Here is a 14,625-nt window from a genome sequence, read left to right as displayed (position 1 = left end):
TTTGAACCCAGGTCTGACTGACACACAGTAGGGCTGGGTTTCACGTCGCCGATGCTTGGTACTGCTCAAACACACGACTGACCAGGCTTTTCACACTCACCAGAAAATAAATCCTATGAGTGATGTTGCAGCAGGAAGTAGAACATTAAAAACCCACATGAAGAATGAGTAATGGTGTGGTGGCTTTGAGAGACATGTTGGATATGTGGAAGTTCCCCGTGTTGAAGTCTGTGAACTTTACACTAGAGGTTATAACCCAACAAAAGAGGACGTTTTCAATTGTGTGCAGGTGCACATTTTGACTTCCTCATTTTCGATGCTTCCTGTCATCCCATAGTGATTCTTGGTTGCAATATAAGCATTGGCAACAGCTCACGGCTCCTTATAACCACCTTTAGGAATGCATGTGAATATATTCACAGTGCACTATGCATTACCTACAGGTGGTTCATAGAAGCTGTTAGCAGATCTGCTGGTGAACCTCTGCTCTAGGTCGTTAAGCCAGTTGCAGCAGCACCACAGTAGCCTACCTGAGGGACCGAAGTTGGGCCAGCCGAGTGTGTGTGTGGGTCTCCGTCTCACAGCGAACATGGCAGACTCATACACACAGGTGGGCGATTGTTGAGTTTATCAGCTCAGCCCCATTTAATTAGTGTAATTAGTCTTGCTGCGGGCAATAAGAGACCGATAGGAGCTGACGGGCTCCGGCCGCACACACCCACTAGCCCCGTTTGCTTTCAGATACGTTTGTATCTGCGCTAATCGGACACATTAATCACACAGGGCTCCCCAAAGCCGCCACTGATGTTTGCTGTTGCATTAGGACCTGTTATCTCAATTGGAGCCATTGGAGGGTGCGGTGAGAAGGGGAGGAGGAGTGTAGGGTAAGACTGCCTGCAGATAGACATTATCGTTCAATTGCCATTGTTGAGTATCGCTAATCCCCTTATACGGTGATTAATAACCTTTTTCCCGATGTGTTTTTTCATTATCAAAAACAGTTGGGTAATAGTGGTTTTGTTTTTTGTTAATGTGCTCCACAGCAATTTGCTACGATAGGTTGATACTCCCTTCCCTTAGAGAGATCGCGTAGTCATTTAGGGCCAGTTCACTGTATGGACTGGAGAGTCTGTAGCTAGGCCAGCCACTGAAGATCGAGACACTTTGATGACACTGCTCTTTTCCTCCCGCACTCTCGCTTTACTGTCTGAGCCCTCTCTATCCCCGCTCCTCTCTCTGCCGCCCGGCATCCCTCGTCCTATTCTTCCTCTCGTCTTTGAAAGACTTTCATCCGGAGGATCCCTCCATCAACCCTTCTTTAGCATACCAAAACCTGCTGCATTTCCACATGCTTTAACGTGGCGTTAATGCTAAATGGAGGCTGGAGGCTCTGTAAAGGAGCCCTCTCTGCAGGCCTGTTTGTTCACCCAGCAGGGGGGTGCTGTGCGCTGGCCGGATGTGGGTACCTCTCGTCCCCTATCCCCCTCCGGCCCGCCCCGGTCCGCCCTCCCGTAGTCCCCAGTCTGTGGTCGTACTGGTCGCCATGGCACAACTGTAGCATCCCCCCTTGTGCTGTGGCAGCTGTGTGTGTACGTGCGTGTGTGTGTACGTGCGCGTACGTGCGCACCTCTGGAGGTGTTTACCAGGCCTCTGTTTGCGCAGTTGGTTTCCTGCCTGGCTGCCTGAGAGTGACACAATCACCCTTCATGGCTTCAATGTGACAGTGTATGGCCTGCCCTGCACAGCATGTCTGGTTGGTTGGCCTAAAGAGGTGCCTGTGTGTGTCGTAGCAGCGACTAGTTAGCTAGGTGAATGTATCCGAAAGCTGTGTGCTAGCAGCCTCTCATTCGGACCTATGGACCCATCTGACTGACTGGAGAATACTGGGAGTGGGGGGGGGGGGGTCACGTCCCGTTATGGTGTAAAACACACGTGCATACACAGGAAGATGTATGCGCACACAAACATACACACACGGAAACATAATAATTGCACTGTTACTTTCAAGTCTTCTAACGTCGTCACCTGAGCGTCTCGACAATGGAGAATAATATCGGACGGCTGGGGTTATTTTGTCATTCGTTTATTACTGGCCCCGGGGGGAAACGTGTGTTGCGTTACGCCACGGTGAGCCCTGTGTGTAGCACTGAAGGAGCAAATTGGATTGGTATTACAGTATGTAAACCCAGTCCTATCCTGATGAGCCGCACAAACAAATTGGATTGGTGGCATGTAAATCTAATGCAGTTTGATGAGCTGTAGGGCTAAATTGAATTCTCAACAATGTAAATCTGCATCGGCTCGATGAGGTTCCCGGCGGGCCCGGGCTACTTAAATCATCCGATTGTTCCTCCTGTTACCAGATACAATCTCACTTGGCCATTTGCCACAGCCCTAATCTCTTTTTGATGGCTGCATAGGGATGTAGAGGGGGAGGAGGGGGGAGAGAGTGGGGGAGAGCCACTGAGCCTGTAAACATTTCTCTGATTGAGCCATCCATGTGTGTTTAATCAAAAGATGATTTCCAGACAGTCAAAGCTGTGTATCTGATTTAGATTCAGTGTTCTCTCCTTTTCTGTGCTCTAGCCCCTAACTAAGAATCCCTTTAACAATCTAATTTAGAATACACAGAATTGTATTTTTGTATTTCTTCCTCTTTATTAACACAGAAGTCTTGATTATTGTATGATGATGGTGTGTTTTTGGGGGGGGGGGTTTGTTTCCACAGTTATCCGTACAGTGAAGACAGCAGTCAGGGAAAGCAGTACATGAACACTAGATGCCCTGCCTGGTGTGACCGCGTCCTTATGTCTGCCACAGCTAAAGACCTGGTCTTAAAGGTGAGTTTTTAAGAAGCCTAAGACACATACACACGGCAAAAACAGTCATTAGTAGACCATCACCCCGTGGTGGATCCCAGATTCATGTAGAATCTTGGATTGCCAATCGGGGATAGCGTCACACCCTTGGTCTATGGCTTCTGCTCTTCCTCCATCCCTCTTTCCTTCACATTCCGTCTCAACTTCTTCACCTCTCCTCCATTCTCTCTCTTTTTTCAACCCGCTCTGTTACTCTCACTTCTTCTTCTCTCTCTCTGCTCTGCCAGCCTCCCAGATGGAGGGATTTACTGTGTGTGAATATTCATATGGTGAGTTTAAGCCCAGGGTCCACACAGACAGTATATATGTCCCCTATCTTCTAGCTTGCCAGCGAGCCATAATGGCCCTGTAAAGACAGAGATCTTGTGCTCCCTCTGTCTGCTCTTTCTCAGAGTCAACACAGTGGCAGAACCCAAAGCTGTGGCCCACCACCCTGCCTAAATCCAGAAGAGGCATTGTAAACTCTCAACCAATCTGCCACCACTCCCCTCCCTCCCCGTCAGCACGGCACCAGTTTGGGCTCCAGACTGTTGTTTTTCCCCTGTTGTTTGCTGGATTACTTGGAATATCTACCATGCTAGTCTCTCAAAGTTGTTCACGTCTGACTGTGATGTTTAGAGAACAAGGCGGATCTGAGGTTGGATAATGCAAAACTGTTTCTAAGACCTCTTCAGCACTTGGCATCTTCGCAAAGTGCATCTCTTAACATGTTTACGGTCAGCCTAACTTACAATTTTCCATGTAACCACAACTTTAAGGACTGCATCCTTTTTTAGTAAGTTTTCCCTGTTGGTGGCGACTGTTGTCGTAAAAAAATAAAGTTTGTGTAAATCTGTCATTTCAGTTTACACGGAGGTGTCCCATTTTTTTTGTTGTTGCTTTAATCAGCCCAATGAATAGATTGAGTTTGTCCACCTATTTGATTACTATGCTTTTTAAGGTGACAAGAGGAGAAATGTATTGTGTCTGAAAGTGCACACTCACACTTGATTAAGCTGGAGATGGTCCATGACAATAGAGCTGTTGGAAGGCATCTGTCGTGATAAATGAGACTAGATTACACCGGCCAGCTGTAAATTTAAGTGAAGGCAGCCACCTTGACATGGCATGGCAGATGTTCAGTAGGCACAAAATTGTCCGAAATGGGGTGAAACCGAGAGAAACAGTCTGAACATGTCCACTGCAAAACGTTTTGCTACGGTGTGCCCTATTGAACATATCCCTGTACGGGGAGGAACTTGCCGTCCATGGCGACGAGAGAATCTTTAATGAACACAACACCAGAGCATCCCTTCCTCCACAGGAGCACCTCTCTTCTGCACTACTGTAGTTGTTTCTGCCGTTTATCTGATGGTCTGGGGGTGTGCAGGAGTCTCTAGGATAAAAGCCCGGTCCACTTCACAGTGGGAGTCTGCACACAACCACACTCACATCTCTGAGCTCCAGAACACAGAAGGGAGGAGAGGAAGGAAGTTGACTTTCTAAAACATAACAATTCCCTACTAGCCTTTCTTCTCATCTGCTGTGGCTTTACAAGAAGGTTTGGCTAATCCCCCTTTCCAAAACACTTGCCCTCATCATTAGTTTTAAAAAAGAGACAAAAAGGCTATAAATTGTCCATAAATAGTAGTTCTATAATTATTTATTTTCTCAATTACAGGTTAATTGCTTGTACTGTAGGGGAGCCTAACATTAAAATGTTCACAGATTGGCTGATGATGCACTGAGCATACGCACATGCGCACACACACACACCACAGACAAACACACACACACTCAGTCACTCCAAGACAGCGTTACAGATTGTAGAGACATGGGCCTGAAAAACAGGCGTCCACGTGGCATCGTCTATCATGGCATGGTCGGTTAACTCGCCGCCATGTTATTTTCTGCTTGCCGAGCCCTAACACACCAAAGGTTGCCCGCTGCCTGCGCGGTACAGCGCCGGAGGGTGGATGTGCGGTAATGAATGCTCAGCGGAGCGAGCGCTCTGTTTCTGCCGGAGGGCCCCCGGTAATTTGTTTATCTGTCTAAAGATTATGCAGCTCGAAAATCCACAATTTGATGCTGTCTTTGTAAATGATCAAGTCTCTATGTGATGAATGTATCCCGGGCTCCAGGAGTCAGCGACTTATGCGTTTGGCAGGCGGTTGGGGAAAGTGCCGGTGCGTGGCCCTATAGAAAGGTAAAGTGAGGTACCCGGTGCACGCCAGCGCACCAGTGACCTTAGACTAGCAGGATAGGTTTGAAGTTAATTTGGATTTAAGTTTCTGGTCCATTCTGAAGCTACTCGTTGTTTCTTCTCAAGTGGAAGCGCTGCGCTCACCTAGTCACAACTGACGGCTCTCAGGCTCTTTAAAAAGTCTTCAGTTCTACCAGAGAAATGATTTATTATAGTCTAGGCCTGAGGTTTATGTCTGTGTTTTGACACTTCCTTTGTGTGAAATATGGAAACATGATTCATTCATATGCTGTATGAGCTCATTTGTTTGGGAGGTAAATATGGTCTTGGTAACTGGTTTCCTTACAGTTCCTGTCCATTCACTGTATTCAATCTTCAAGTAAAATGTGCAATATTGACTTTCTGAAGTTGTATTAACTCTGTTAAAACTCTGCTGTTAGTTATAAATCAGTCATATGTAATCAACTGTAGGCTCCTTCAGGATCAGGTTTAATGACACCGCTTGAAATGTCTAAGATAAGAATTTTCTTGTAATAACATTGTATATAATAATGCTTATTTGACCTCGAAATGGCAACAAATAAAATTATTTGGCACACTGGGAGGAACATTTTTCTCTTTCGATTATGTTTTAGGTATTTGTTTACATTTTTATACTACTGTTAATATAATTATTTTCATGCATTTTATTTATTTTTTTTCTCAGCCTGAAAATGAGGAGAAGAACTTGGTCTATGACAATATAGGGCCCAACGTCTGCATGGGGGACCATAAGGTAACATCACAGGCCTATCCCACTTCTGGGTTGTGTTGGGTTGTTTTGCCTGTTTGCGGGTATGGGTGGTTGTCTGTGTATGGATTTGTATGTGTGAAATTGAGTACATTATTTCATCATGTTCTATTGTTTCAATTGAAAACTAAGTTTGCACTTTGTTGGAATTTGGGATTTCCAGACATTTTCAATGAATGGAATTCAGTACAGTCCTTGATTTGAAAGAATATGACTAGTACCAACTACCTTACCTTATCATAACCAAAAACTAGTACTCCACTGACCTATTACTGCAATTGCCTATGCATGTGCCTATAATGAAACCAAAAGTTGGCTGTGAACAGTCATATTGTGATCAGAGGCTATTTTTGTCATGCTGACTTTATGGATAGTATTTAACACAGTCCCTCGAGTCTGTAGTGTCAGACAGTGGCTGTTAGGCTGACAGAGAGAGAGGCGCCTTAAAGCTGAACTCCTCAGTCTTTCATCATTACTTACTGTGGACTGGACAGTAGTGTATGTGTGTGTGTGAGTGAGGGGACCTGGGTACAGAGAGATACTCCACCAGACCTAGGCCAAGAACCACATGCACCCGCTAAAATCACATTCTGCTATGTTTACATTTTTTCCAATGTAGTTAGCGCGCAGGTGAAAATATGTGCCCCCCCCCCCCCCTGGTATGTGAGTTTAGGGTGTGTGTCTTTGTGCGTGTTTGAGAGCTTTAAACTTGTATTGGCCCCATTTGCCTTTGACCCTTCACACTCAGGGCAGGACTGCTGCTAACTGGCTCATTTGTCTCTGTGTCCCTCTGTCTGGCAGCCTGTCTACCTGTCCTTTCGTTTAACAACCGGGGCAGGTAAAGCTAATGCAAATAAGCACAAGTGTTGTAACGTGCAGTGATGTCTTGGTAAATATTTTTATTTATTATTAATCAATTGTAGATTTTTACCGTCATTATTAATTAATTAGGCTTTGGTTTCCTACATTTTTTTAGTTGTTTGTATAATACATGCCTGACGCTGAGGCATAATTCTCATTGTGTCTGTTTTTTTCTTCTTTATTTTGTCAGGGAAGTGGTGCCAAAGGGTGGAAAAGATATCTGCGTGAAGCGCCTCTGTGAGAAGAACACGAGAGTTGGACACAGGATACACACAAACGCCACACACACACACACACACACACACACACACACACACATATACACTGAAGACCCTATACAGACTGTTCAGCAGTGCTGACCAGTTGCAGTCGTTCTAACACCTCATTCATACAAGCTGTTTTTCCACACAACACGTCAGTATCTGGACTACCCACCCGAGACATGTTTGCGATAAGACACATCTTACTGACCTCACAATTGCGACGCACCCTATTCCCCCAGAGAAAGGAAGGACAACTATTTTCCATGTCACAGCCTTGTTGCCAAAACTCTAATAGAAATTAGTCAAAACTACATTATTTTAGATACCATATTTGCAATTTTAGGTACGCCTCTAACATAGAAGCTACTTCCATACAGTATGTAAGATGTTTTTAAAAAGTGCAATGCAAAAAAAATTGTATATCTATATTGTTAGGCTTATTTGTACATTGGACAGTATAACATAGAGTTGTTGATGGTTTTAGTGCTGTTCTCTCTCTTCTGACCAAACTTTGTGGTCCCACTGTTTTAGAATAGATAAATATTTTCACTTAATTTCATTTTTATTTTATTTTCTTGTTGTTTTTTTTTATTTGTCATTGCTGACTTGTGTGCATAACACTGCCATGCCTCACATCAGCTGAATCTCATTTTATATACTGTACTTTTTAAAGAGATAATTTATCATTCTTACCACAATTGTTATGCTGAAGTATATGGAGACAATATGGCTGCTGGGTGTTTCATCAGCCATGACCTTTGAATCTAACATTACAATGGACAGAAGAAGAAAAGAAACTTTTCAGCCAACATGATTTATATAGCCTATCCAATGATATTTTAAGCAGTGCCATAGACCATGTAAGTATATAAGATATTGTTTCATATATAGCAGTCCCACATTATTTCATTATTATTATTCTAACTTATTTCTATGTAATAATATTATGGTTCTGAATGTGATGTTTTTAGATAGGCTTGGGTATCTATTTTTGTTACTGCATTATGGTGCCAAGTATTGTACAAAGAAATGAATTGTGTAAGAGTTAACATAAAATAGTTAAGTACCAACTGATAGATAAAGGTATTGATTATACATTGTAAAAAAAATAAAATACAACAAAAAAAAACGCTAAAAGTCGGTAAAGACCAGGAAGAATTGCTTTTGTATGTAGCCTTCAACAGCCTTCACAGCAATGTTGCAAATTAAGGTCCTCTCATCGCTCGTTCGAGCGTTAAAAAGCGATTAGGGGAGGCTGTTGATGAAACGCGAAGGTTTCCTTTTATTGATTTAATTTACTACACTACAGAGTTCAGACTGTGTGAAGCCGTTAGATTGATCCAGGATTTTATTTTTTTTCTTCATCTAAGTCACCGCAAGTGGAAATGATTTTGTGACTGCCGCTGAATTTTTGTCGTCTTAGCAGTGTGATTTGATTCGTAGGCAAAAACTGCTTGTTTTTCCCACTGGTCACGTGATGAGAAGCTGCAGTTCACTTCTTTCAGCAGATAGAGATTCTATACCCCATTGACGTCATGGCCTCTAGTGTTGGTTATGCGGTTCTCAAGCAATAAAACCATTAGAACTCAGTGGGTGTTTTGTCATCATTCCACCGCATCTATCACTTCAGCATTGCCTACCGCACAACAAGATTTATTAGGTCTTGTTATTTGTAAAAACTTGCTCAACATGCGTGGCCACAATCGTACAGAGGCTAGGTGCACGTAGAGATGACCGTTTTCAAAGATGTTCGTGGTATCACATCAAGTTAAACCATGCAGCTACAGAGTCATCGCGCAAAATGAACGCAGCATCATCTGGACATGTGTGCAACAACATTTCAACGTTCACCTTCTGCTACCATTTCTGTCAAGCCGTTCGATGCATCCAATTTGTGCTCCACAGAACGAACTGTGTCTGTAATACAATGGTGCAAGGCAAACGCGGCGTTCCATTGGAAATGGGTGTATTTCTTCTTCTTTTTTTAACCAAAATGCAATGACGTTATCGGTGTGATCGAGGTGTAAGTCTCCACTTTGGTAATTCTAGTCCTATGGATATTGCAGCTAGACTGGCCTTCTAGGCCTATTATGCTGCGTTTACACAGGCAGACCAATTCTGATCATTTTTCGGTCTTTTGACCAATCACATCAGATCTTTTTCAGAGCTGATCTGATTGGCCAAAAAGACCAATTAGTGGAGGAAAGAAGGTCAGAATTGGGCTGCCTGTGTGGACGCGGAAAACATTTTCCCGTGTTAGACATATATAGAAAACAGTTATGGAAAAATGGCCAATTTCTATATTTCAAGTAAGTTAGAACCAGTGCATTTATATAATAAACAATAAATGTAATAGGGCAATAGTGAAACGTGGTATCAGATATCTGAAATGCATACAAAATACAGTACAATATGCAGTTTAATTAATTAGCCTGTAGGGGCATAGCACTATGGACATTTTATATATTTTTTTCTGAAAATGTGTTGATTTGTGCTTTAAATATAGCCTACATTGTAGAGTAGTCATTCTCTCTCCTATTTAAGCATGAATGAGCCCGAATCAATCAATATGACCAAAAATCCAAACTACACTTCAGAGCGTTAGGTCCAAAGAAAATCACTATTTCAAAATAAACTGTTCTGAGATGTGTGAAGTCTATATACTTTAAAAGGGATAACGTAGTCTACACACTTCAAACTCTAATAATTGCAAACATAAAGTAGGCTATAATTTGGGGTTGTAACGCAAACATATGGAGGCTATAACCTATAAACAACCCTCCATTCCAATGACCATATCTGGGTTTGTGATTGTAGACAATTTCCTTTTTGAAATGTTGAGAAAATTGGAAAAATAAATACGGATTTTATATGTAGCCTATATATTCATGGAACTCCCTGTATAGACATTACATTGTTTAGGCCTAATCAACACCATCATTCACAACACCGTTGTAAAAAAGAAAAGTATAATATTGAGATTAACATTACAAGTAGTCTAATGTCAAGTGTAATTTATAGTTTGTCCTTGTTGGCCAATTTCACAAGACCTAGGCCTATTAGTTTAGTATAGGCCTATACTTTCATCAACGCATCTAACATTGAGCTATTCCATCTTGCGTAAGCAAGGTTTACAAAAGTGATCCAAAACATCTCAGACTGTCTTGGATAGAAGAAGCAAACAGGTTTCCGTTAATTATAATTTATTAGACCCGTCTTTCTCAGTATTTGAGTGGGTCCCGATCAATGTCAAAATACGTGGTTATTCAATGAAGAGTAATTTCAGTGAAGATAAACTGTTCAAAAACAAAAGCTTGTTAAATAATTTATTCATAATACGTTTTTTTTCTTCCATCTTCGCAGAAGTAATAATACTCTCTTATTCCAACATAAACGATGGTCCAGTTCTCTATCTTTGTTTGATGAGGTAAAACATAAATTCCTTCAAATTATAGAACGGAGTTGAAATCGTTAAAACAAGCTTTTTACATTATAATTTACAACATTTGCATTCATACATTGTGTACCTGTATTGAATTTAGAATGGTAAAAGGTGGAGAGATGGGTAACATTATTCGGCAATAAAATAACAAAATGAAGCTATAATATTGCGAGGGTATATGCTTATCGGGATTTGCGGGAAAGGCTGCCATGTCTTGTTTACATTGGTTTAATAACATAACTTACTCAGTAAAAAATATATACATCTCACTTACATTTTCGTTTGTACAACATAAATCATTCACACCACCCATCAGCGCCCTTTCTTTCCATTTGAACAATTTATACCCTGGTTAAATTAGCTTTAGAAGCACCATGGAGTGTTTCAGTCTCTTCAAGACAAGTCGTCACTGTCATCACAAGGTGTCCGAGCTATTGCTGCATGGACTGATCAGGGAAAGGTTTGTAGCCTTGTGCTTTTTCAGAAGTCTTGTGATTTTTTCGTCGTCTGAATTAGGGTCCAGAGGTTTGTTGTACTCGTCATCATCCTCATTGTCCGAGCTTTCCTTCATCTTCTCAGTTTCAGAATCATGTTTCTTTTTGGCTGTTGCCATTTCCGCTGCGTGTCTCTTTCGCCATTTGGTTCTCCTGTTTTGAAACCATACCTATTGGGAGAAGCAATAACATACAATTAAACACGTAATAAATACAATTATAAGGCATACTTAGTGGGTAGTAATTATTATTCCAACATAAAGTTATTACTATCTGAGTTGGAGCAAAAAAAACCATGATGTTACGAATAGCTCCAATTGCATAATAATGAAAACATAATAACAGCATAGGCAAATACCAATGTTAACAATATTGGCAATAATAATAAGCCTGCTAATAATAATAATAAGCCTGCTAATAATAATAATAATAACTGAGAAAAACACACATTACACACAGAACTGCCACATACCAATTTTAATTTTAAAACGATTAACATTTAGGCTTATAAATGAATTCATGTAAAAAAAAAGATTTTAAAAAGACTCAAGTAATGATACACACCTTGACTTGACTTTCAGTCATTCCTAAAGAGTAAGCTAGTCGAGCTCTCTCTGGGCCAGCAAGGTATTTCGTCTGTTCAAAGGTTTTCTCCAATGCAAAAATTTGCTGTCCAGAAAAAGTTGGTCTGGAGTGTTTTTTCTTTCCATCCTTGTCGAGCATCATGTTTGCTTGAGCTACAAAAAAGATTGAAGAGTCTAGTCAAAAATATGTAAACACAACAGTGATTAGTATTTCATCATCAGTAGTAAACAGTTGTCACGAGTTTACTCCTGGAGAGAGACATCGTGTTGACTATCATAGCTAGGCTTAGAATATGAATTAAAACGGAAACCAATATAAATGGATAGCCCATCGAATTCGTTATGTATAGGTAGTTATTATAAGTTATTTACAAGGAGAACCAAAACATAGGTTACCGAACAAGTAAACAAGTATCCTAGGCTATTCAAGAGATGTCATTCAAAAAGTAAAACATAAAGATTTGTATAGCTGCATTTAAACATTTTTGCACTATACACAGCCAGATAACAAGCGTACCAGGACAGGGCACTCGTGGATCCCTCCAAGGGGAGCTCTGCATCACACCAGGCCAGAATATGGGTGCTCTTCCTGGGAGATCCGTCAGGGGCTTCGGGTACCGAGAAACGGCTGCTGGGTTAAAGTACATTCCTGCGGTGGCCAAGCCGTTTATCCTTGGAAAGCCCGAGAGCAGCTGTCCAGCTGAGTTGATAGGTCTACCCAAGATATCGCTAATTCCATGTGGTGTCCCCAGGGCAAGCTGTGTGTTCAAATTATTGAGAGAAGGCGCCTTGAAGCCCGCATGATTCTGCAAAGTGTAGGGAAATAAAGACGTCTTCATCTCGGTCATGTTGTGCAATGCTGCCAGCGGTGTACTGCCTAGGACGAAAGCACTCTGCCTGTTAGCATCCATCTGCCCAACAGCTAACATTTGGGAGCATGAACCACCAAATTTGCTCGAGTAAATATAATAATAAACCAGAGAAAGTAATAAATATAAAGGCGCTGAACTGGTCGATAAGCAAAGGCCAATACAGGAGCTTCTGAAGTATATCCTGGATACCGCAGCCACTGAAGGTTGAAACTTCAGAAAACAAAAACACTTCTTTAGGAGAGAAATTATCTTGCGTTGTCGGACAAGAGTTAGATTCTTTTTGTAAATGTCTCTCCGGTTCAGACTGTCAATAGTGAGTTTGCCGCATGCGTCCACATCGAGAATCCTCTAGCAAGTCGAAGGATCTGATGATGTTTTTTAGTGGTTTTGATGGTGACCATAAGGGTCGGCTTTCTTTGTAAATTGACTCGAACTATGGCGTGAGTGAAGCGGGATGCACTGATAACCGTGCAGCAACCTGCATGCACATATTTCCCATTGGATAATGTTGAGGGAGAGAGCGCTCTGATTGGAGGGGACACACTCGGGTACTTTGCATGTGCGTCCCTTGGACAAAGCCACACTCTATCAAGATCGTCTTGTACTGCTATTAATGATGCATCATACGGTAGAAATCATTGTTTCAAGATTTGACAAATACGATTTATTTACAATATAACCCATTACCGATGACAATGTAAGTACATTAAACTCAATACAACTATGCGGTATGGTGATTTCATTGTTACCAGTGATTTGCAGGAGGTTCAAGATGCGATTATAGCCTTTGCATTTCTAGAAGAGGCATCCAGTATTTATTGAAAAGCATTCTTTATGTTTTTGGATTGTGGATGTATAACAAGCATATAGACTAGGCATACTTCACTAAGGTTTACATTTTAGAAAAGTATTAATCAAATCTATTTCAGCGCAAGATAAAATTAACTGACCACAATAATGGATTATTTTGCAGCCAAGTATCATCTTAACTTTACACTAAATTCCTATTTTTGCTATTATTCGTAGCTTACATGGTCTGTTTTAGAAGTCGAAATTAATAACGGATTCATTGGGCTGTTTAGTTGTTGTGGGGTTATCTTGATATGGTCTGTAAATGCTGTAAACAAATATTTTAGATCTATATAGAATTGTTAATACATTTTTTTATATATATATAGAAATGACCATTATTTTGGTTTCGTGTTATGTTGTAAATCTTTTTTTTTTATAGTACGGGTCAAGACAAACATAGTGAGTCTTAAAGATGGTATCACTTGGCCCACTCAATAGAAAATCAGATAAGCGATTGTATCTGTATCACTGTCACTGGTCAGAGGCACCGATATCTTTACCCTGGTAGCCTTCATCGTGTCCAAACTGACAACTAACCCGTGTAACAGATAGACCTGTCTTTTTTTTTCATTACTCAAATTATCATTGTTGTTTTTGCATTATTTCCGTCATGAGATAGGACCTGGACTGAGGAAACCGCGTGGCTCTAGACGTCATCAAATGGAGTGCTGCTTCAAGCCTCCGCGCTAATATTTTATGGAGATGTATGAATGTTGTTAGAGTGAAATATGGCCACGTTAGCATTTGAACGGTTCAGCAAATGCACCTTGGACCTTTAATAAACACAGTATGTTCATTCTAAAGGGTTTGAAAAAGTAAAGGTTTTCCAATTTTGCACAGCATTTCTTTAGGCAATTTAGTTAACAATAGGCCTATAAATTATATAGGGGCAGAGAGATAAAACGAGTCTATAGTTAAGTGACATTTTCAAACGTGTTAAAAACATGAATGATACTATAAATGGATTTCACATATTTGTTTGTTCATTGTCATTATTTTAGGTCATATTATCCACAGTCAATATAATGTTATTGACGACCTGTTGTGTAACTATTTAATCGGAAAGGACAGATGATGAAAACAATCTTCATCCGTCAATTTACTCATTCGTTTTCACAGTCATTGGAAAGTTCAATACACCAGACACTGTTTGACTATTAGGCAATAATCAATCCGGAAAAAAAACACGTTAATGTCACCTGAAACCACTGGATAACTGCAATTGCACAGAGAATAATGTAAGAAAAGACAATCTACTTAAAAAAAAAACATATTGTGAAATCTTTTGCCCACTGGTAGCCTATGCATGTTCCGTCTTGATGCATCAGCCTATGCCACATAGTGGCACATTTACAGGCCATAACTAAAATTGGGCTATAGTTTCGTTTAAATTCATCATTAACAAA

The 14,625-nt window shown here is 40.9% G+C and overlaps 2 protein-coding genes across 5 annotated transcripts in view; one reads left to right on the top strand and one right to left on the bottom strand.

Moving 5' to 3' along the window:
• Positions 1 to 8,564, top strand: part of inpp5a (inositol polyphosphate-5-phosphatase A) — a 192,264-nt gene extending 183,700 nt beyond the window's left edge. Inside the window, exons 13-16 of one of the 3 annotated variants that reach the window (XM_036960462.2) lie at positions 2,729 to 2,840; positions 5,768 to 5,836; positions 6,653 to 6,689; positions 6,903 to 8,564. In XM_036960462.2, the coding sequence (XP_036816357.1) occupies positions 2,729 to 2,840; positions 5,768 to 5,836; positions 6,653 to 6,689; positions 6,903 to 6,940 (256 nt within the window). In that variant the 3' untranslated portion in view covers positions 6,941 to 8,564. Of the gene's footprint in view, positions 1 to 2,728; positions 2,841 to 3,271; positions 5,666 to 5,767; positions 5,837 to 6,652; positions 6,741 to 6,902 lie in introns of those variants that run through there. The other 2 variants (XM_021580257.3, XM_021580259.3) reach the window with 2 other exon arrangements.
• A 1,723-nt stretch (positions 8,565 to 10,287) lies between these two features.
• nkx6-2 (NK6 homeobox 2) lies at positions 10,288 to 12,828 on the bottom strand. Of its 2 annotated transcripts, none has more exons than XM_021580261.3 (3): positions 12,013 to 12,828; positions 11,476 to 11,648; positions 10,288 to 11,081 (listed from the first exon to the last, which is right to left on the bottom strand). In XM_021580261.3, the coding sequence occupies exons 1-3, from the start codon at positions 12,422 to 12,424 to the stop codon at positions 10,833 to 10,835; spliced, it is 834 nt and encodes a 277-aa protein (XP_021435936.1). In that variant the 5' UTR covers positions 12,425 to 12,828; the 3' UTR covers positions 10,288 to 10,832. The 2 variants fall into 2 exon arrangements, with proteins under 2 accessions (XP_021435936.1, XP_036816358.1); XM_036960463.2 differs by having other exon boundaries at positions 11,476 to 11,669; positions 12,013 to 12,798.
• Positions 12,829 to 14,625: the final 1,797 nt, after the last annotated feature.

Source organism: Oncorhynchus mykiss, chromosome 23 (genome assembly GCF_057628025.1).
Source record: "Oncorhynchus mykiss isolate SJ-2025 chromosome 23, ASM5762802v1, whole genome shotgun sequence".
NCBI lineage: Eukaryota > Metazoa > Chordata > Actinopteri > Salmoniformes > Salmonidae > Oncorhynchus > Oncorhynchus mykiss.
The sequence above is the reverse complement of the archived record's forward strand: the minus strand, read 5'-3'. Positions and strand labels throughout refer to the sequence as shown.